Here is a 24256-nt window from a genome sequence, read left to right as displayed (position 1 = left end):
ATCTGTAATCAGGTCAGGAAGCAACAGTTAGAATTGGACATGGAACAACAGACTAGTTCCAAATAGGAAAAGGAGTATGTCAAGGCTGTATATTGTCACCCTGCTTATTCAACTTATATGCAGAGTACATCATGAGAAACGCTGGGATGGATGAAGCATAAGCTGGAATCAAGATTGCCAGGAGAAATATCAATAACCTCAGATATGCAGATGACACCACTGTTATGGCAGAAAGCGAAGCCTCTTGATGAAAGTGAAAGAGGAGAGTGAAAAAGTTGGCTTAAAAGGTCAACATTCAGAAAACTAAGATCATGGCATCTGGTCCCATCACTTCATAGCAAATAGATGGGAAACAATGGAAACAGTGACAGACTTTACTTTTTTGGGCTCCAAAATCACTGCAGGTGGTGACTATAGTCATGAAATTAAAAGATGCTTGCTCCTTGAAAGAAGAGTTATGACCAGCCTAGACAGCATTTTAAAAAGCAGAGACATTACTTTGCCAACTAAGGTCCGTCTAGTCAAAGCTATGGTTTTTCCAGTAGTCATGTACGAATGTGAGAGTTGGACTATAAAGAAAGCTGAGTGCCGAAGAATTGATGCTTTTGAACTGTGGTGTTGGAGAAGATTCTTGAGAATCCCTTGGACTGCAAGGAGATCCAACCAGTCCATTCTAAAGGAAATCGGTCCTGAATATTCATTGGAAGGACTGATGTTGAAGGTGAAACTCCAATCCTTTGGACACCTGATTCGATGAACTGACTCATTGGAAGAGACCCTGATGCTGGGAAAGATTGAAGGCAGGAGGAGAAGGGGACGACAGAGGATGAGATGATTGGATGGCATCACTGACTCGATGGACATGAGTTTGAGTAAACTCCGGGGGTTGGTGATGGACAGGGAAGCCTGGTGTGCTGCAGTCAATGGGGTTGCAGAGTTGGACACGACTGAATGACTGAACTGAACTGAACTGAACTGAGTGGGAAGCTGCGGTGTAGCACAGGGCATTCAGCTCGGTAATCTGTGACAATGTAGATGGGTGGGATGAGGAGTGGGTGGGAGGGAGGTCCAAGAGGGAAGGGGTCTGGGTATATGGATAACTGATTCCTTTTGTTGTACAGCAGAACTTAACACAGCATTGTAATGCAAATATATCTGTGTTAGTCTCTCTGTGTTAGTCTCTCTGTCGTGTCCGACTCTTTGTGACTCCACAGACTGCAGCCCACCAGGCTTCTCTGTCCATGGGATTCTCCAGGCAAGAATACTGGAGTGGGTTGCCATTCCCTTCTCCACAGGACATTCCTGACCCAGGGGTTGAACCCTGGTCTCCTGCATTGCAGGCTGATTCTTTACTCTTTGAGCTACAGGGAAGTCCCAGAATTTAAGTACCCCACGGACTATACAGTCCATCGGATGCTCCAGGCCAGAATACTGGAGTGGGTAGCCTATTCCTTCTCCAGCAGATCTTCCAGACCCAGGAATTGAACTGGGGTCTCCAGCTGAGCTACCAGGAAAGCTCAATTAAGAAAAAAAACAAAAAACTGAGACTGTATTCAGATAAGTTTGAAAAGTTTAGCTTAAAAACAAGATGTGAGTACATATACAGAACTAAATGCAACACACACACCTATACATAAACACACAATAGGGCTTTTCAGAGCCTTTAAAATGCTAATCCACAGTATCAGTCCTCATGACATGTATAAGATATGCAACATTTCTGAATATTTGCCTAAAACCTATTTTTTCATAGACCACATATTAGCATTTCACTGTAATAGTGTTCTGTAAGAACTCAGTGGAACTTGTAAAAACAAAAAAGCTTATGAAAGAGTCATTGTTCTGATTCCCTAAATATCAAATCTTAACACTTGAATTTTTGTAGCATCCTGTTTTATGTATGCAAAATGTGATGTTTGGACTTTTAAGACTGCCAGTGGCAAGGGAATCCTTGTGTCTCTAGGCTTAGAAAATTAGAGATTCCCATTCAGTTCAGTTCAGCTGTTCAGTTGTGTCCAACTCTTTGCAACCCCATGCACTGCAGCATGCCAGGCCTCCCTGTCCATCACCAACTCCCGAAGTTTACTCAAACTCATGTCCATTGAGTCGGTGATGCCATCCCACCATCTCATCCCCTGTCGTTCCCTTCTCCTCCTGCCTTCAATCTTCCCCGGCATCAGGGTCTTTTCATATGAGATCCCCGTTACTGAATTTCTAATTCTCTATGCTAGTCATTAAACATCATTTGACTGCTTACTTTTACACACAGATACAAAAATACACTATGAGTACATCTAAACAAACTTATATAAAGGTCCTATGGCATTCAAACTGTCAGTATATAAACGCTATAATCTAGTTCTCAAAGCCACCACTGAGTGAAGGGGAAAACAGACTGGGAGGCGAGTAGGGTATATTAATTAAGAGGTTTATAATATCAAATTCAACTGGATTCATTCCTCAGTCACTACTTTTTACCTATGACCTTGGGCGTGTTAATTCCTTAAACATTGATTTCCTCAACTGTAGAAATAACCCACACTTTATATGATTAAATAAGATACACTGATACAAAGTGGTTATTTCTAACAGTCTTATTTTAGATAAGCCTGAATTTATCCAAATGCAAATATTGTAATTCTGTTTCCTTCTTTTCTTTTTTTAGCCATTTTAAACTGAAGTATAGTTAATTTACAATTTTGTGTTAGTTTCAAGGATACAGCAAAGTGTTTCAGTTATATATGCACACACACATATTTCTTTTCCAGATTCTTTTCCATTATAGCTTATTACAGGATATTGACTATGGTTCCCCGTGCTGTACAATAGATCTTGCTATTTATCTACTTTATGTATAGTGGTCGGTATGTGTTACTCCCAAATTTCTAATTTGTCTCCTGCCTCCTGCTATCCCCTTTGATAACCATACATTTGTTTTCTCTGTCTGTGAGTCTGCTCCAGATTTGTGGCTCAGCTGGTAAAGAGTCTGCCTGCAATGCAGGAATCCTGGCTTCGATCCCTGGGTTGGGAAGATCCCCTGGAGAAGGGAAAAGCTACCCACCCACTATTCTGGCCTGAAGAATTCCATGGACTGTATAGTCCATGGGGTCGCAAAGGGTTGGACACGACTGAGCGACTTTCAGTTTCATTTGGATCATTTGTACGTAAGTGGTACATATGCTATTTGCCTTTCTCTTACTGACTTATTTCACTTAGTGTGGTCATCTCTAGGTCCATTCAAGTTGTTGCAAATGGTGTTAATTTAATTCTTTTTTTTGTGACTGAGTGATATTCCACTGCATATATATACCACATCCTTATCCATTCATTTCTTAATGTACATTTAGATTACTTCCATGATTTATGTTACTATAAATAGTGCTGCAACAAACACTGGAGTGCGTGTATATCTTGAATTAGAGTTTTGTCTGGATATGTGCCCAGGAGTGGGATTGCAGGATCATATGACAACTCTACTCTTAGTTTTTTAAAGGAACCTCATACTGTTCTCCATAGTGGCTGCACCAGTTCACATTCTCACCAACAGTGTAGGAGGAGGGTTCCTTTTTTTCCATGCCTTCCCCAGCATTTATTGCTTGCAGACTTTGATGATCATTCTGATTTATGTGAAATAATACGTCATTGTAGTTTTACTCTGCAGTTTTCTAATAATTAGTGATGTTGAGCATCTTTCCATGTGCCTGTTGGTCATCTATATATCTTCTTTGGAGAAATCTCTTTTCAGGTCAGTTATTACTAATAGCCAAATATTTTGTGGGAATAAATACATTTCCAAGTAAGCAATATTTTCTTTTCCCAGACTGTAGTCAATTTACAGAAACATAAGTGTTTTTTCTGCTACTTATGAAAGGGGGTATTCACTTTAAACATAGACTTACTTTAGTACTACACATGCATAGAGGCACAACTATATCATGCACACGCATGCTCTCTCTCTCTCACACACACACACTCATAACTGGAACAGTTTTCCTTTTAAGTCAAAGAATGGCAAGTATAGCCACTTTGACCCCATTCAAAAAATATGCATTAATGTATTCAAGCATGGTAATTTTGCAAGCTATTCTCATTTTGGGGCTTTTGTCATGGAATTGAAATACTTTTCCATCTTAAATTGGCTCTCCACAGATGTCTTGTAGAAAACATTGAGAGCTGACTTTTGAGAATGATGTAGTCGATCTGACAAATTAGGCTTCTGCTTTTAGTTTAGCTAGGGATAATACAGTTTTACAGTTAATACAAATGCAAAGTAGGTAGTTTCTTGACCTGCTACTTTGATTAAGATGTCAAGAAACTGGGAATACGTGTAAATCCATGGCTGATTCATATCAATGTATGACAAAACCCACTGAAATGTTGTGAAGTGATTAGCCTCCAACTAATAAAAAAAAAAAAAAATAGTAACCCAAGGGTTTAGGAATGGGCTTGCCATATCGATGAGGAGTTAACAGGAGGTGACATAGCGTTAGCTTTATCATTGGTGTGTTACTTTCTCCTCTAAGACTCACTGATTGATATATTAGAAAGTTAAGGCTTTGTCAAAGGATACCTATATTATTTTGTTAAGCACAAAGTTAATTTGGTGAAAAACATTGCGTCAATCATCTCGACTGAACGGTTTACTCAAGTTAGACACATCAGTAACTGTGATAGTGTTTGGATGAAGTCATATTTTAATTCAGAGTTTTCAGTATAGTGTTTTATTCAACATTCAGATTTTTGGACCCTACCCTGACTCAGTGAACCAGGCTTTCTTCGAGTTCTCCGAAAGTTATTCTGGAGCTCATAGTAAAGTTTGAAATCTTCTGCCTGAGGCCATTCCCTAATATTTGAGTGCACAATGGTGTTTTGTGGGATAACAGAGGAAAGCTTTGGATTCGTATTAGAATTCTATCTAAAAAGAAATGATACAAACAGACTTATTTACAGAACAGGAAAACACTCTCAGAGAATGAACTTATGACTGCTAAGGGGAAGGATGAAAGGAAGGGATAGTTAGGGAGTTTGGGATAGACATGTACACACTGCTATATTTAAAATGGATAACCAACAAGGACCTTCTGTATAACACAGGGAACTCTGGTCAGGGTTGTGCAGCAGGCTGGATGGGAGGGGAGTTTGGGGGATAATAGATAAATGTATATGTATGGCTGAGTCCCTTTGCTGTCCGCCTGAAACTCTCACAACATTGATAATACTCCAATACAAAATAAAACTTTAGAAAATATTAGAATTCTACATGTCTGTCTGAGTTGTACCTCTTACTGATGGTTTGATATTGCATAATTATTAACCACCTTGAACATTTATTTTTTTCATGTTTACCCATTAGGGTTATTATTAGAAGCTGATATGATAAAAGCACTTTTTAATCTGCATGCTATCATATAAGTAAGATACCATTATTATTAATATTATAGTTATAGTTAATACAAACTCTGAATATTAATAATAATCCAGTAGATATAATAGAATTCTCTTTTACAATATAGCGTTATGCATTAAAAATCAATCTCTTGTCAAAACAAAAATGCATTTGAGAATGTGATTAGAGTGGAAACCACACAGGAAGGCAGGTCAGTAGTGGCTGACATCTCAGGTCTGAGCTGGACCTGGACAGATTTGAGCAAATGATGGAAGTATTTTGAAGTCAAGTAGAATCCAATGAGGACAATAACAGGGTGATACATACACAAAGAAGTTAAACTGCACTGACAGCAAATGGAAAATGAATACCTTTACCTAAGTCTACCTAACAAAGATTTAGTAAACATAAAGACAACAAGTTGAACATAAATCACACATTATGCTGGAGTAGTAGGTTGGACCTTGGAATGCACAAAAATATATGAGCCTTTCCCCCCGCTCCCCACAATGAGCCACGGCATGACCTCTTTAGGGCACTGAGTCTGGTTCTTGATTTCCTCATCACTATCATTTATTTAAAATTAGAAGACAAGCATAAATGTAAGAAAATTTTTGAAAGGTGTAACTGGATTAGAGGACTAAAGACTGGAGAGAAAAAAATGAAGAATCCCTCCTGTGAATATTTTTCTCTTATTGAAGGGTAAGTATGAAATAAGTCAGGATGTCACACGATCCTTTAGCTTGTCAATCAGTTCCAAGAAAAGGATGATTCTGGCCCCTTCCATATCTCCTGAAATAGCAAGAGCCTTCCAAGATCTTTCATGTAGTTAGATACTGGAGGTACAAGGAAGAGTGAGGCAGATGTGGTTTGTCCTCTCAGGAAGCTGTGACTTGCCTGTCCCAGGCAGCGTGTGCTACTGTAGATGGTGATCAAATGTGGCCACAATGACTTCTGTCCCTACATCCACATCCCTTTGCAATGTGACTGCAGCTCTGAACATCAACAGGTGGAGTCTGTTTTCCCACCCTTTGAATCTAGAACCTGTGATCACCATGGGAACATGCCTGGGCTAACATGAATGACAGAAGATGCGGATCCATGAGGAGCCAGCCATTCTCTCTATGGCCACTAGATCAGCTGGCTGACAGCCCAAATGACTGGGGAGAACTGTCTATCTTAGCCCAGCCCATATCACTGATCAATAGAATTGTAAACTAAATAAATGGCTTCTTTCAGCCAATAAATTTTGGAATGATTTGCTATGCAGCCAGAACTGACCAAGTTGCCCTTACCTATCTATATGACTCAAAGTTTATTCTGGGCACAAAACTTTCTTATAAGGCTTATTGAATTACCTTAATAACTTCCACCTCTCCACTTGACTTTGCATTGCATGGACATGGTCTCAGTATACAGTTGTCAGAATACAGACACCCTGGGAAGGTTTGATACTGGATCTCTGATCTGCAGAATATGAAGTTGACTAATGTGCTTGAAATGTGACATAGATAGAATAATACATTTCTTGGAGAAAATACAGACAGAGTCAGGACATAAATATCTACAATGGTATAGATTTAAAACAAGCAGTTAAAATGTTAATATGAATCCAGTTAGCTTTGTCTCATAACATGATGGCTCATGAGTTAAAAGAAGAAAGGAAGAACAAAACCTGCCTGTCAGATACTGCATTTGTAAACTAATCAACTATGTCCTATGTATTCTATGTGCTCAGTTGCTCAGTTGTGGCCAATTCTTCATGGCCTCATGGACTGTAGCCTGACAGGCTCCTCTGTCCATGGGATTTTCCAGGCAAGAATACTGGAGTGGATTGCCATTTCCTCCTCTAGGGGATCTTCCCGGCCAAGGGATCAAACCCATGTCTCCTGTGTCTCCTTCATTGGCAGGCAGATTCTGTACCACTAACCCCACATATACACAGCCATAAAGTCTCTAATTTTTTCCTCAAATAATTTTACCATTTTGATATATTATTAAAGGGATCATCAAAGGCTCATATATTGTTCTAGATGTATGTGGGCAGCTGCCTTGATTCTAATGATGACACATCAGTGGAGATTACTGAAATGGATCTTTGATTTATCTTAATTTTCAGATATGTCAGTGTGTCTTTTCCCCTTTCCCCAGGAGTGGCTCTTCTCTGTCCAACTCTCCCAGCTGGGCATTTTGGGAAAGCAGCCAGCTCCAGGGCTAATGTGTTTCTGCTGTTATCTGACACTGATGCTGTTTCATAGAGGCAGCAATGAAGATAAGCCCTAATTGGATGTATTTTTAAGGCAACCCTTTTAGTTACTCAGAACAGAGCTCCCCTAATTAGCTTCCTTTTTCCTCTCTCTGCCTGTGCAAGGACCACACTGATGTGGAAACGCAGGATTTGGAGGGGGCTCAAGGACAGTGGCCGGATAGCTGGAGGACATTCATGGTGAATTCAGGAAAAACGCTCCACCAGACAGGCTGGGAGCTGTATTGCCAGGAGAGCAAGGCAAGTGAAGGATGCTCAGAGGATCAAATGTGACAAGCAGCCCCGGCAGTGGTCCAGGGTATAAGGCCAACACCCACACTCCAAAGGAGAGGGAAGGTATGAGCTGGTGCTTAAGAAGAAAGAACTAATCCTTTGTAATGTCCATCGTCTTGCTCCAATGGAAGTATATTTCTCCAATGTAAAATATTTGAACCATAGTTTAGGACTGAGAGTTTGAAGTTGCATTTGTTAATGTATTATCTTCACCTTAGAGAAAAACTGATTTAAATGCCTACCCTCTTGAAGTTATTCACAAGATTTCCATAGCCACTGAGAAGGAGCACTGCTTAGCAAAAGGAACAGGCTTAGAGGTCTTGATGATGAAGGAAAAAGAAAAAAAAAAAGGAGCAGTGTAGGAAAACATTTCTTTCTGGCTTTCCTTTCGGAAATGGAATTAGAAATGAGACATAATAAGTTAATCATTTCCCTTTGGTTGGAATTGGGTCTGCCATCATTACCTCATGCTCCCTAGGGCTTGCCAGTTCCTGGGTTCATTTGAGCGTGATTTAATGTCGAGGGTATGAGGATTAATGCCCCTATGGGCCATATTGCATTAGTCCTGTGGTCAATTAGAAGGGTGAGCTGGGTTGGGTTGGGTTGGGTGGCGGTAGTGGGAGAAGAAGAAAAAGCAGCTGCATCTTAAGGGAGTCAGGCTCTCCTTCTGGCCCCTTGATTTGGCTTCCGGGTGTTTTTTATGAAGCCATCTGTTCCCACGGCTGCTCCCTGATCCTAGAAACTTTATCTAAGCTTTCGACATGACGATTTGCTTTCAAAGGGAGTTTGAATTTGAGCTCTGTGTTATAAAATTACATAAGCTGTGATTTGGGGGATGCCGGCATCATTATTTGGAAATTTACTTGCTTACATTAATAAGTAAGTGACTGATTTACTTAACAGATTAGAGGCCAAATTTTTGAAACCAGAGGCTGAACAGGCACTAGTAGCTTTGAGACAGATGTTTTTCTCTTTTCTCTTTTTTTTTGATTTCTTGTGTGATTATACTGCTGCGTGTAAATCTGGCCTCTTCCCTGCAGATACCCATCTGTACTCTTTTATGTGTAGGGATACATCTTCCAGGGAATAGTCAGTCCTTATGACATTGACCTCAAGGGGCTTGTTGACTGGGCTTCCCAGGTGGGTTGGCAGTAAAGAATCCACCTGCCAATGCAGGAGACACGGGTTTGATCCCTGGGTCAGAGGAATCCCCTGGAGGAGGAAATGGAAAACTCACTCCAGTATTCTTGCCTGGGAAATCCCAGGGACAGAGGAGCTTGGTGGGCTACAGTCTGTTATAAGACTAATTTAGTTTATAACTAATTTTTATATTAGTTTATAACTAACTTTTATAACTAATGCTGTTATAAAGCTAACTTGGTTCTAAGAAGTAATAGGTTTGAGGTCAGGTATGAAAATTTACAAGTCAATGACTCAACAAAGGTGGCCATTTGACTTCCTTTTCTCCTTTTCTGTGACCCTGGGAACATCGGCCCCCATTATCACAGTGGGCAAAATGCTGATGCTTTCTCTGCAACCGCAGAACCAGAGAAGGACTGGCTTTGGAGAAGTGACAGGGACTTTGCTTGGGGGCAGAGGTAGATGCCACGGAAGCACTGTGGCAGAGCTAGTGGTCACTTAATTCTACACCCCCTGCTAAATTTCCCAGCCTTCCTTGCCCTTGCTTAGGGCTTTGTGACCAGTTTGGGCCAAAGGACTGTAGTTGAAAGTCAAATGTGCTACGTCAAGGTTAAGGCAGTTAAGAGTCTGTGCGCCTTCCCCTGCCTCTCTCTCTCTCCTCATCCCCACGCTGATCTTCATCATCGTCACGTTAGTCGCTTCAGTCATGTCTGACTCTTTGTGACCCCATGGACTATAGCATGACAGACTCTCCTGTCTGGATTTTACAGGCAAGCAAACTGGAGTGGTTGCCATTTCCTTCTCCAGGGAATCTTTCCAACCCAGGGATCAAACCCGGGTCTCCTGCATTGCAGACAGACTCTTTACTAATCTGAGCCACTAGAGAAGCCCATCAGTTATAAAGCCCATCTCTTCCTGGTGGAATATCCATGAGCTGAAGGAAGGCAGTGTGTCCTCCGCTGGGCTCTGTATTCTAGTGAACAAGAAATAAAACCATTGTATTCAGCTAAAAAAAGAAGTGACAGGGATGTTGGAATGATATGCATGAAACATCTAACATTAGGGGAAATCGGAATTCTAGATTAGGATCTCTTTTTCAATGCGCTGAAGTCATTAATCTTGCATAGATGAAAAGGCTGCGGTGACACAGACTTCTAGCAGATTTATGGATTTCTAATTGGAATGTCTCTATATCTAAATGATTATGTGCAAAATACATAGAGCTCGGTTTATATAATGAAGTGTCCCTTGGCCACAGTGATCATCATTTCCTCCTCTCCTCCCTCCCTCCTTGTACTGCCCTCAACCTCCGAGCTACTGGTCCACTTCTAATGGATTCTAATGTTGGACTTTAAAAAGCTCTGTAATTTTTATGCCATTCCTGGTAGGTACACCCAGTCCTAAAAGCTGCCTACCTGATGGTTAGTCCTATCCACCGTGTTGGCTGTGGAGGGGTGGTCTCTGGTGTTCTGACGAATTCGAGTGGAGTTTTGCTGCTCAATGGTAGAGGAAGTTGGGATACAGAACTCTCTGAAGCATCGTTTGAAGTTTTCATCCAGAAATGCATAAAGCACGGGGTTCAGGCAGCTGTTGGTATAACCTAGAGCAATGCAGAAATGCCAGGAAACGGTCTGGAAAGTAGTTTCCGGGATTGTGATCAAGGCTTTAATGATGACGTAGATGTGAATGGGCGTCCAGCAGACAATGAACACAGCCACAACCACCAGCACCATCCTGGTGATTCTTCGCAGGTTCCTGTCCTTTTCTTTGGAGCCAGAGAGCATGCGGACACTCTTGAGGCGTAAGATCATCAGCCCATAACACACTGTAATGATGAGGATAGGCATGATGAAGGCAAAGATGAAAACACAGATTTTCAGCAGGTTTTCCCAGTACCACGCTGGGTGAGAGAATGTTAGTGTACAATCTATGGAACCTAGAGAAAAAGAATTATAAGGAAGAATTAGCAGCAACATTTAATGCTATCATCAGGTGTTAATATTGCCATTTTGCTTTCAAATTTATAGCCTTGACCTGAGCTAACTTGTGGCTATTGATACACAAATCCGGGAAGGAAGATTTAAAGAATTCATGGAAAAAAATTCAGATCTCTGTTGATTTTTCCAAATATGTCATTTGGTTGTTCACTTTGATAATGCTATGTATCTCTCAAGGTGAGCTCGATTCTCTATGGAGTCTAAATTGACATAAAAATATAATCGCTGCCAGACTCTATAGGAGTTTCCAGCTACTGGGTGCCTTCCCCACTTTGTTTTTTCTTTCTTTTTTTGGCTGCCTGAGGAGCTTGTGGGATCTTAGTTTCCCTACCCAGGGTACCACAGTGAGAGTGCCAAGTCCTAAGCAATGGACCACTAGGAAGTTCCCTTAACTCCACTTTTTGATGGCTAACTTATCATTCTGAAACGAGGTCTAAAAAGATACACTTGTCATGTAGGCAGTCACCTGACATTTTCAAACGAGCCTCCACTTAATGTTCTTTGGGTCTAAGCTCTAATTCCTCTTTAAAGATCTGTGTTCTAATGCTGCCATTGTTTGGATGAAGTAAGTGAAGAGGAATCAGGAATGAATAGATTTTGGTTTATATTCTCTCTAAAATGTTCACTGGACTTAAGATTTTAGGGGAAAATTCCTACTTCAAAATATTGGAAAGTATTTTATGAGAAAGAATCATGAAAACTACAGTTTGCATCACACTGGACCACTCTGTAAATTCTACTTGGCTCATGACGTCACCAACATATTTATCTGTATACTCGCCAGCCCCCAGGCCCACAGCATCACTCACCTTGCCGGTACTTTGTCGTTGCCATGAACATGACAGGCAGACCAATGGCTGAAGAGAGGATCCAGTTGCAGATGTTGATGATCTTGGCATTACGGGGGGTGCGGAAATCCAGGGCCTTGACAGGATGGCAGACTGCGATGTAGCGATCCACGCTCATGGTGCAGAGGGTGAATATGCTGGTGAACATGTTGTAGTAGTCGATGGAGATCACAATCTTGCACAGGATGGTTCCAAACGGCCATGTTCCCATCAGGTAATTGACACTCTGGAAAGGCAGGGTACTGGTTGCCAGGGCATCTGCCAGAGCAAGGTTGAAAATATAGATGTTGGTGGCAGTCTTCATTTTGGTGTACCTAGTAGAAGAGGAAAAAGCAGTGGCAGAGTCAGGAAAAAAAAACAAAAAAACAAAACCCCATCAATGTGAAATGCAATGAAGTTTTCAGTAAAAAAAAAAATTGGAAACTAAAAGACAAAAACCAAACAACCCTCCCCAAACCAAAGCAAAAACAATTGCAAGGATTAGTGGAAAGCATCTTAGATTAGATACAAAGGAACTCTTTCATAGTACTAGGTTGGCCATTTATAATTATGTGCCTATGGGCTAAATATATCATTTCTGTACTTATCAGTTTTGCTATCTGTAAAATGGTTATAAGAATAGCTGCCATACTGATTTATTGGTCTTTTTTTAAAAAATGTGCCAGGCACTGTGGTAAGTTTAATAGACTCAGGGAGCACTCAGTCAAGTATCCACACAGAGGATAATAGTACATTTAATTCTGAATAAGTAAGAGAAAATTTCAGATATACAGCTAAAACTATGGAGCAATGTAATTGTGCAAGAGTGTATATATATGTGGGCTTGCGAGGTGGCTCAGTGGTAAAGAATCTGCCTGCCAATGCAGGAGACATGGGTTTGATCTCTGGGTCGGGGAGATCCCCTGGAGAGGGACCTGACCACCAATCCAGTGTTCTTGCTTGCAGAATTCCACGGACAGAGGAGCCTGGTGGGCTACAGTCCATGGAGTCAGATATGACTTAGCGACTGAACAACAACAAAATAATTGTAGAAGTGTCATTACCTCCAGAAACACTACCCATTTTCAGATTTGGGGCCTTTTGTTTGCTTGAGAAGTTTCAAAGGATGTAAAAGGGAAAAGATAGAGAAAGTCATTGAACTTGAGGAGGTAAACCAATTTGATTGTAGCGTGCTTGTGTGCTAATTCGCTTTAGTCATGTCTGACTCTTTGTGACCCCGTGGACTGTAGCCCGCCAGGCTTCTCTGTCTATGGGATTCTCCAGGCAAGATTAATGGAGGGAGTTGCCATTTCCTTCTCCAGGGGATCTTCCCAACCCAAATCTTCTGAAGTAAAAAAACAAAAATGAAATAAAAGATATAACTTTTAAGACGTTTGAGTAATTGACCTTGATGCTCAAGAAGTTTTAAGTTTTTTGATGTTGTTTATTAGCAGAAATTTCCCCCTCAAAGCAGAAAGAAAACAAAAATAAGCCAACCTCCCAAAACGTTGCTAGCTATACCATAGCACACTCAACTGCGTTAGTCACCGTCTCAGTCAGTAGACGTACATTCCACAGCTTATCTTTAGTAGAATGTTTTATGTTAAATAATCAGTTTCTTTACTGTCAGTTTATGACTCATGATACTTGTAACCTTTTCTTCAGGCTCATCTTAGCCCTATGTGCTTATTAATGTATGATTATTTCAGTTAAAAAAGCCTTTCCTCCTCTAGAATGAGATGTTTTGTGAAACAAAATTAGGATAGGGTCTCACATCATAAAAGGAAAAGTGAATATTTATCTATAAAAGTTATTTCACTTGGCATCTTATGGGAACAGTGATGTTTAACTTTCTCCATTTATTCAAAAGCTCCTTCCTCTAAAGATAGGCAGTATTCTTATCTCAGTTACTCACACTTTGAATCACAGCAACGTATAAAAAGGGGTTCAGCCATTTCCAAAATATGTGAAAGAATAATACAAGACTAAATGTCTGAGAATTCCAGTGGTTTCCAGTATAGCTTCAGAGGCTTCAATCTAAAGTGATGATCTGATCAGAAAAGGGGTCATGCTGTCCAGCAAACATGAGCTTTTCATTTTGTTCTGTTCTATGTGGTCGTGTGAACATTGCCCCTGGAAAGTGACATGAATGATTAGACTCACACAACAAGCTATAGGAGTGTATACACCAGAGTTAGCAAGCATGCCAAAGAAGGGAGCCGAAGGGAGGGTCACCTTTGCTGTTGTTTACCCGGGTGGGTCTGAGTCGAACTCCTGGATGTCAACACACAATCCTTCACCCATCCTTTGGGCCTTTTGCTTCTGACTGAGTCAGATGAAGTTGGTGGCAAAGTGGACAAAACAAACTGGGAGGGATAGGTGACATATTCCCAGAGTGTCTCCCCTGGATTACAGGGCCTTCCTGACATTGATCATTCCTGCTATAGTCACTGAATTGGGTCTTTTCCTCTAGGTAGTGGGCCAAGCTATTTTTTCCTTCCTAGTTATCCTACAGAAATTTTCCTAGTATGTATTTTTGAAATTTTGTTCTAAGTGATCGAGTAGCTTATTTGCAATATGAATTCAAAGGAACTGCCATACAACTATTTAAAAAATATACTCTCAGAACCTCCAATGACTGATCCAGTAGAGTGATTTTTATGGAGCTTTCAGGTGATATAGTAGGGAAAGGGCGTCAGGAAGCCCACTTCATGGGCAGCTCACATATTCTCCTGTGCTCTATACATATCTTTTGTTTGTAAATGCCCTTCCTTGTTTGTGGCTACAAATCCTATTTATTCTCAAACCCATTCTTCAAACTATTTCCCCCATTACCAAAACCTCATTGAATTTTGACCCACATGTGCTAAATGAAGCCACCCTGAGTTAACTACTTTTGCAATGAGATAGGCTTTGTAAACCTTTTGTTATTCTATTGTGTTTTTGAGTTAATTCTTGAGTGGTGATGACCCTGTCTTTGTCCAGAAACAAAAAAGACCATGGATGATGAACTTCTCTGGTGGTTCAGTGGTCAAGAATCCATCTGCCAGTGCAGGAGACAGAAGAGATGCAGGTTCCATCTCTGGGTTTGGAAAATCCCCTGAAGGAGGAAATGGCAATTCATTCCAGTATACTTGCCTGTATAATCTCATGGACAGAAGAGCCTGGTGGGCTACAGTCCCTGGGGTCATAAGGGGTTGCAAAGAATCAGACACTATGAGCACTACCCCACCCACATTCCAGAATCCGTCTTGTCAGTTTCGTATACCATCATGTGCTTCACAGGGCTCTCTACCTATTGTAGAAGTTCACAATAGAACCAACTGGGATATACAGGGTGTTTTTACTTTTTGGGAGGCTGATTTTCTGCCCTTTGATGTTTTTGACAAATGGAGTTTTTCTTTTTTTTCTTTTACTGTTTATCTGTGAAGAAGAAAGCTATCTAACTCTGCGAGGATTCAGTGAGCCCCTTTTCTATGTTAATCATTGTGCTTGGATACTTTTTCACATCTGTTATGACTTCTAGATCCACTTACATCATCGACTCGATGGACATGGGTTTGGGTGGACTCCGGGAGTTGGTGATGGACAGGAAGGCCTGGCGTGCTGCGGTTCATGGGGTCGCAAAGAGTCGGACATGACCGAGCAACTGAACTGAACTGAACCCTCACATAGAAAAATTCACACTTTTAATGGAGAAAAAAAACCTCAGAGTGTCATCTTTAGATACTCATGATTAATTGCATAAATCCAATGAAATAAAGTCACTTGTCCTACATTTCAAGTTATTATTTAGAAGAAGAAAGTAGACATATGAGTAACCACCTGAATCTCTCTTCTATTATCTAGACCATTCTGTTGTCTCAGGCAAATATGTGTGTGTGTGTGTGTGTGTGTGTGTGTGTGTGTGTGTGTGAGAGAGAGAGAGAGAGAGAGAGAGAGAGAGAGAGAGAGAAAGAGAGAGAGAGAAAGGTTGAAAACAACCAAAACCTATGATACTCTCTCATCAGGCATTAACACAGAAAGAGACCACATATTAGTTTATTATTTTCCGTTAAGTTCTCCACTAGCTCAGTGGAGAAAATGGGAGATTTCTCCCTTTACTATAAAATATTCTAAAACATTTCATTTACATTTATTTCAGGTGGTCTTATGTGGTCAGTAACCAAATTTCCAATGAGTTTATATTAGCAAAAGGAGACAGGAGTATTCTCAGATCTCTGAGCCCTGAAGGCAGAAAAATGACTATTGTTTGCTAATTCGCCTCAGAAGAGAAGACCAAGCTAGGTTTACAGGAAATTAAACAAAGACACACTGCCTCTTTCTGCCCCTGTATCAGGAGAGAGTAACAACCATGGGTCTTTTTGATTGAGTGGTGCTCTCTCTTCATCTACACCTACTTTTTTTGCTGTTCTCTGTATTCCTACTTTCTTCTTACTCCATGATCCATTAATGACAATTCAAGGAAAAAATAGCCTTCAGATGGAACAGGGACAAAAATCTGCTTTCTTCAGGCAATGCATGTAGTTTATAAATAGAAAATGTGAAACAAATAACTGATCATGTTTTTATTTTTGCATTTGGTGCTAGAAAAAAATCAGAGTAAAATGTGTGGCTCCTTTTAATAATTGCATAGAATTCTAAAGGCACTAGAATCTAATATATTTCTATTGTATTGAGTCTCTGGCTAATCTCATCATTTCATTCTCTTTTGGCTTCCAATTTGCCTGTTTTCTTTTTCACTTCTCTTATTTTATTGCATGCATTTTAAAAGGCTCTTCAAATCCTCTTGTTGGAATTGGAAACTGCGGTGGAGGATTGGGAGAGAACAGGGAGACACATCAGTGCAGAGGAAAGAAAATGAAAGCAGAGACTTCCATTATGGCCAAGAGACTCTGTTTAATAATTTTTTGCATTGTGCCTTTTGAAACTGCTTATTTCCTGCTTTTTTTGTTTTTGATTTCTGAAAATTTTACTCCAGCACATTTATCTCATCAAAAGTTTATATGAAAAAACATGTTTTTCCTTGATTCCCATATTCTGTGATAGATAACATTGATGTATTATAGAAACATATTATGATGCTAAATCCTCTGATGTGCGTAAACCATTGTCATTGAATGAAATATTCTTATCTGTGACTTTAGATTTTTATTTCCTGAAGTATTGATTTTATCTCTTTAGACCAAATTACTTGAAAAACAGTATTAGAATATCTACCTCAGCTTTTGCTTCATAGATAACAATGTTTTATTTTTATTCTAAAGAACTAGTTTTTAAAGTTTAGAAACAGTTTAGCTTTCAAATTTGAGAGTGCTAAGAGAAAAGGAAATTCTCTTATTTTAGAATCTGAAAGTTTTGGACATAAAAAATTATCAAATGTGTTACCACTAATATCAAATTATGATATATCCCTAGGCATTTCTTTAATATTGAAGGAACAACAAAGAAAACCTCAAAATATAATAAAAAAATTCTATCAATGTCAATATTAGAAGACTGCTTTTTGAAGAAGCTTAAGCATGTGCTGTAGACCATACATTTTTAGAGAGTGTAGACTATCAGTAGAATTATTATCTACTGCACTGAGTGTAACAAACATAAAATTTGTGGTGATGATATTGTGCATATAACCACTCAATGCAAGTATAATATGAAAGACAGCATGAACAGAAACATTTAAAACCATAATAGATTATCCATTCAGCATAGAATCCAACACAAGACGGGCACCAGTAAATGAAGCTGAATACAGGAAAAAGGGCTTGGGTTATTTTATATTTTCATGGTAAGATGAAACAAATTTTTTACAGGAACCAATGGCTTTTGAAGTAAAAGTGGCCATGGAATATTCTCTTTTGCCTTGCCATTCGGTTGTCAAATTGAGAACAACTTTGGTCACAGAAAGTCATGAACGATGAGAAGCGAGGTCTGAGAGGGGCTTTGAGGACCACATCATTTGATCACCTTCTTTTATGGTGGAAGAAACTAAATATAGAGAGATGTACAAATGTTTGAGACCTTTTCTCTGCCCTGCCCTAGGCTCCATTTAAAACTGAAATTACCTTCTGGGCAGTAACTGCATCGTGTTCCATGTGTATTTCTGGATGTGCATTGCTGATATACTCAGCCACCAAGCAGCTAAGGCAAGGTAGGCACGCAAAGGTTTTTAATCTTCTTTTCAAAGATGCCCATGCTGGGAGTATACTGGGAATTTTGAGATATTGTCTCATTATATGGAATGTGGTAACAGAACCATATTTTTAAAGGAGAACCAAGTTTGCTCCTTTTCCTTTTTTTACTCTCTTACAATCCATGATTTAAACCTATCAATTCCACGTAGTTGACTTACAACCTCTCTCTCAAGATCCATCACTACATTTCCAGGTTTTTTTCGGGACATCTGTAATCTGCTCTAGGCTTCTCAAGTGCAATGATTCTCAAAGTGTGCTTATTCTTTCTTACACACCACAAACACCATGACCATCATCACAATCAGTAATCGCAAAATAACCAATGACATCACTGACGAAGATGTAACGAATGGTGAGTTGAGATAATTAGAAAGGGAAAAGCTAATTATATTTTTAGAAATAGAGAGTAAAGGAGGAAGGGTGAAATAGAACTCCCAAATTACAGCATGCAAGAATGCATAGAGAGTAATATCATTATTTAACAGAGAAGGAGAAGAAGAAAAGGAGATTTGGTTTTGATAAAGAGTTCAATTTTGAGTGTATTATGTTGTGTAGCAAAAGAAACATGACTATTATACCTGGATATATGTTTGCAGTTCAGCTGGGAAATTTATTTATAAGTCATCAAGCTCTAGATGGTATTTCCAATCATGTAAGTGGATGAAATTGCCTTTCTGTAGGATGAAAAATGTGAAGAATGTTGAAGGCAGAGAACAAAGTTTCATAAAGGGACAGAAAAGAAGAGAGGGAGAGAAGGAGAGAGGATATGAAGAGGTTATATAATGATACAATACTCTCAATGTGAATGAGAAAGAAATGCATTTTTAAAATGTCAGAGCCAGAATCTAGTCTGTGGGAAAAAAAAAGTCTAATCAGAGGACACACTTTTGTAAATGAGGGATTTGATTTTTTATGAATATCCAACAAAATGGCTCTTTTCTATTATTATTATATTTGATCATACAACATAAAATGCATTTATTCATAGACTATAATATTGATGTCAATTGTTTGAAATAGAATTTATCAGAATTCTTGCTTTTGAAAGAACACATTTGTAGCAGTACCACAGCTACAAGTATGTCTATATGTGAACCCATACATTTTATATATTCTAATATATTAAATCACATTTATACCTAATTTCCTTATAAATCTTATAGCTCATATAAGGAAGAAATTTGATAGAAATTTCCACAAATTTAACAGTATTAAAAATTACAATTTCAATATAAACTTGTAGAATGGGAAGATATTTTTCTATAGTCTTAATAAAAATAAATAAATTTTGATCAATGAAGCTAGAGAAAAATTAAATTATTTTTCTACTTTCTTATAGAAAATGATAAGGCAAAATTGTTGTCAAAAGGCTTTAAAATATCTACCAATCTGTGAATGATATAGAATGTGTCATTATCATTTTAATTAAAATTTTAATGATTGTTCTATAGGTTGAAAATAATTTAATGTATTCCTTGATGAGTTATATTGCCTTTTGTATTAATTTGTTTTTACTTTTTGCCCATTTTTGGATCATGTTTTTCTTATTGACTTGTTAGCAATTAAAATGGATACTGTAAATATTTCTTCTCAGGCTGCTAGTGTTTAATTTTATTTATCATGGTTTTCTGTTTCTTAAAACTGTCAAATTTAATTCCTTTATGGTGTGTGTATGTATGTGTTTTGCATCTATTTTTCATAAAGACTTTTCTTATTATGTGGTTGCTGAAACATTTTTGAAATTTCCTTTTAATAATTTAAAAATATAGATTTTCTTCAGAATGTATTTTTGATTTTTTTAAAAAATGTGGTGCTTGCTTATTGTAAAAATAAATAATACAGGAAAGCATAAAGGAAAATAAATGGAATGCTATAATCCAGAGATATAATTTTGGCTAATGTCCTTCTAAATTTCTTCTTATACACGAGAAGAGTAACATTCATTTATACCGGCTACTGGTCTGGCATTGCACTAAGCAAATTTCTAACATTGAGGGGAGAAGCACGTTATCATCCCCATTTTACAGATGAGCAAACTAAGCCTCAGAGATCTGATACTTTACTCAAAGTCACAAAGCCTGTAAGTGACAGAACTGGAGTTACCCTGGGTCTGTTCACTCATCCATGCTGCCTCCCTCTAACACACAGAAAGATCCCTCAGGTGGAATTTGAGTCTTGCAGCTCTTCCAAGCCCAGCACATAGGAGACACTAAAAAATGCTTATTTTTATTTGGTTATCTAAAAAATGTATTTGATCCATATCAAAAAAACAGCTGAACATAACTTTATCCTTGGGATGAAAAATGACAATTTCTCTTCTCCCATCACATTTCTATTGTTCATGTGGTCATTTTCAGCATTTGTAACTTGCCTCTGAATTTATAATTTGAGAGTAAAGTCATCAATAGCCCTTAACACTACTGATCTCTCTGTTTCATCATTTACTCTTTTCAAAAGGAGTAACTTACCCAGTTTATGTGTTTAGGATAAAGAGTTGGTTATGTACAACTCTGCCACTTTTCCTATCTCTTTCTGAAATTCAGCTGCTAAAAGGGAACAGGTTACATTCCACTGATCCAGGTTCCAAATTGTAAAGGGGCTGGTCCCCACATGGGGAGGTTGCCAGTGGGCCAGGCCTGCGGGATACTGTATTTCATTCTGGGTTTATACTTAAGAAGCCATTATTATTGCATAACTACATCACATCAGCTAAGTATTTTTCAGTAATAAAGTTGACTTTTTTCTTTGCTGATTCATCTTGTGCTATCTCTCAGTTGGTTCAAACAGCAGAGAAAATAGGAGTGACATTTAATAGGACTGTTTAAACATTCATATTGCCTACCGGGAACTTATCTATAATTTTCAAAAATTGATTTCATTGATTTATTGATTTTTAACTTGTATTCTTTTAAAAAAAAAAGAAGAAAGATTTCTGAAAGGTGTTCTGGAGTACAGGGGCCAAAAGTAAAATCTTGTGCCTGTTCTCAGTAATCTTAAAAATGAAAGATTATTTTGTATTCACTTTGAGTATTTAATACAGGCAAATCTTGTGATATTTATGAACTTGAGAATAAATTTCAACCTTTTGCAAAGCTTGCACATGAAATCTTCGTGCTATGTGATATATGTGTGGATTTTATTAGGATTACCTGTATTGTTGTTTTTCTGTAAGTTTGTGGAGTATAGTGAACAGACTCAATCTGTATTCTGCAATGTGTCTGTCTGAACAACAGGATCAATTTCCCTGACCCTAAAGCCCACATCTATATAATTTCTTTAAATTTGAAATTCCCATTTATCTCATGTTTTTAAAGTATTCCCCACTCCATGAGAACAAATCAAAAATAAATTATACCTCCCCATCCCATGTCATCTTATCATTCCCTCATTGATCACCATTTTCCCCCCCTCCCCTATTGCCAAAGGAAAAGAGTGGATGACATATGAAAGTAATGAGACTGAATGATAGAAAGAAAAGAAGCCCCTGACAGCTTTCAGGAAGCAAGTCTAGTTACTGACAGCTGGGTTGTGATATTTCTTTATGGAACACAATTCTATAGAATATCAGCCTCAGAGAAAACCTCTTCATGATTGATTGTGATGCAATAAGACAAAAACAGGTGGATCCTGTAATCATGCCTGGTAAGAGATAAAACCAAAATCACCCAGAACCATAAAAAAGGCAGACATCTCCCTTTCCTGGTTAGCAGTAATTGACAATTGCTTATTAGTCAGTGATAACTCTAGCCCTACTCTGTTAATTTTGCCTCCTATATTAAAAAAATCTTTGATGCCCATGTATCAAACTCCTCTTGCTTTGAGACGGCATCCTATCTAGACAGAGCTCTGCTTTCTTGAATCCTCTTCTAAATCACCAAACAAAAATTAAAATCCCTGTGATTTTGCTGCAGCAAAATTAATAAGTCTAATTTCATTTTCCTCTAGGTATATTCCCAGGGGCTTTTGGCTGGTAAGCACTGATAGTCGAGTGTGCTCGCATCAGGAGGGATCAGCAGCAGCGGGCCAATAGCAATCAGCAGTTGGGGGAAGTCTTAGGAATCTTCCAGTGATGTCCATGGATGGGCTACGGGGCACGGTAGCTACAACAGCTGCCTGCACCCTTGCAATCTTGGCAAATATATTTACCCAGTGTTTATCTGTAGCAGGCAGAATCCATTCCTGGTGGACCTGGGGGCTCTGAGAGCTCACATTGGATACTCTCTCACCTTTTTTTCAGGGTTCCTCCCCTCTCTCAGAGCCTACGATCATGCACTGCTTCCTTAGCTGCCTCCTCAGGGTGCTCCAGGCTAAGTCCGCTCACCTGTGATGCATTGCATCTCTACAAGGACTGTTCAATGTGCGTCTTTAGGTCTAGATGTGCCCAAAACAAAGACCTACTTGCCCAATTGTAGTCATTTGGTTTATATCTATCAGGTTTATTTTCAATGTCTTTCAGAGACATTTTGAACTTTAAAATAATTTATCATTTAAATCATTCCCTGGGGCTTCCCTGGAGGACAAGTGGTTAAGACTTCGCCTTGCAATGCATGATCCTTAACTGGGGACCTAAGAGCCCACATTTCTTGAGGCCAAAAATTCAAAACGTAGAACAGAAGCAATACATAACAAATTCAATGAAGACTTTAAAAATGGTCCACTTAGGAAACAAAAAAGTAAAATGACTATCTGATGTTCTTTTAATTAAAATCTTAAGTGTTAGGAGCTTAAGAAACAAAAATCTTACCTTTCAAGGTAAGACTATACATTTGTGGCAATTCTCCAGTCATACCAATTGTTTACTTAATCTTAAGAGCAAGGCCAACCCTATTTAAACACTGCATCTACACAAGAGCGAGTAACTAAAACTACCTTGATTTTGTTAAATTTTCCCAAATTTGACTTCTTAATCATGTTAGGAGTAAGACACTCCAGCATAGCATAGAGGAAAGAATATTGGATTTGGAAGTAGGACACATAGGTCTGAGGGGCTTCCCTGGTAGCTCAGCTGGTAAAGAATCCACCTGCGATGCAGGAGACCCTGGTTCGACTCCTGGGCCAGGAAGATCCCCTGGAGGAGGGATAGGCTACCCACTCCAGTATTCTTGGGCTTCCCTGGAGGCTCAGATGGTAAAGAATCTGCCTGCAGCGCAGGAGACCTGGGTTTGATCCCTGGGTTGGGAGGATCTCCTGGAAGAGGGCTTGGCAACCCACTCCAGTATTCTTGCCTGGAGAATCCCATGGGGAGAGGAGCCTGGAGGGCTGCAGTCCACGGGGTCGCAAAGAGTCGGACACGACTGAGTGACTAAGCGCAGCACAGCAGACAGGGCTGAGCACCATGTCCTCTGACCTGCGGGAAGAGCTGAGCTTCAGTTCTCACAACTGTAAAAAGGTGATTGTATCGCCACTAAAAATTACCATTAGACAAATTAAATTATGATGGTTTCAAGTGTTATTTTTTGAGTATTATAATTACAGGTGGTATTTACTGAATGGTTACTCTGGGTTAGGTATTGCTGCAAGCAGTTAACTTGAATTTTCTTAATCTTTGTAACAGACTTATAAGGTGCACTTTATCACTTCTTTTGTCGATAAATAAACCAACTTTCATGAGAGTTAAATAACTCTCAGGAATAACTGTGGCAGAGGCAGAATTTAAATCCATATCTGTTATAGTTTATGCTTTTTGTTACATTACACTGCACAGTATGTACCATGGGATATAAGCTATCTATGTGAGAAATAATAACTTTTATAAAGTACAGTAAGGCTTACAAACACTTACATATACCTTTGTGTAAACTGATGCTCACAAAAATCTTACTAGTACCTAAAACAACTATGATTATTATCTTTACTTTTTAAAATGAAATTTCTTTTTAAAAAATGTTAATTTAATTGTATCTTTTAAAAAAAATTTTGGCCACACCGTGTGGCATGTGGAATCCTAGCCCCCTGACCAGGGATCAGATCCAGGCCCCCTGCGTTGGAAGTGTGGAGTCCTAACCACTGGATCGCCAGGGAAGTCCTTATCCTTGTTTTAAAGGGAACTGAGCTTTAGAACAGTTGTCAAGGACAAAAAAGTCTTGATATCATACACTTGAAATATTTGGGTGCTTGTTGCTATGCAAGTAAAATGCCTGGATAGTTTGAAATTTTTTTACTGGGAGTGTGTG

The 24256-nt window shown here is 39.0% G+C and overlaps 1 protein-coding gene across 1 annotated transcript in view; it reads right to left on the bottom strand.

The window, feature by feature from the left end:
* Positions 1–7827: 7827 nt before the first annotated feature.
* Positions 7828–24256, bottom strand: part of OPRM1 (opioid receptor mu 1) — a 36793-nt gene continuing 20364 nt past the window's right edge. Inside the window, exons 2-4 of the mRNA XM_061130237.1 lie at positions 11872–12224; positions 10481–11001; positions 7828–8001 (exon numbers count right to left, since the gene is read on the bottom strand). Of these exons, the coding sequence (XP_060986220.1) occupies positions 7828–8001; positions 10481–11001; positions 11872–12224 (1048 nt within the window). The remainder of the gene's footprint in view (positions 8002–10480; positions 11002–11871; positions 12225–24256) is intronic.

The sequence above is a fragment of the Dama dama genome, chromosome 26 (genome assembly GCF_033118175.1).
Source record: "Dama dama isolate Ldn47 chromosome 26, ASM3311817v1, whole genome shotgun sequence".
NCBI lineage: Eukaryota > Metazoa > Chordata > Mammalia > Artiodactyla > Cervidae > Dama > Dama dama.
This window is presented reverse-complemented; position numbering and strand designations above follow the sequence as displayed.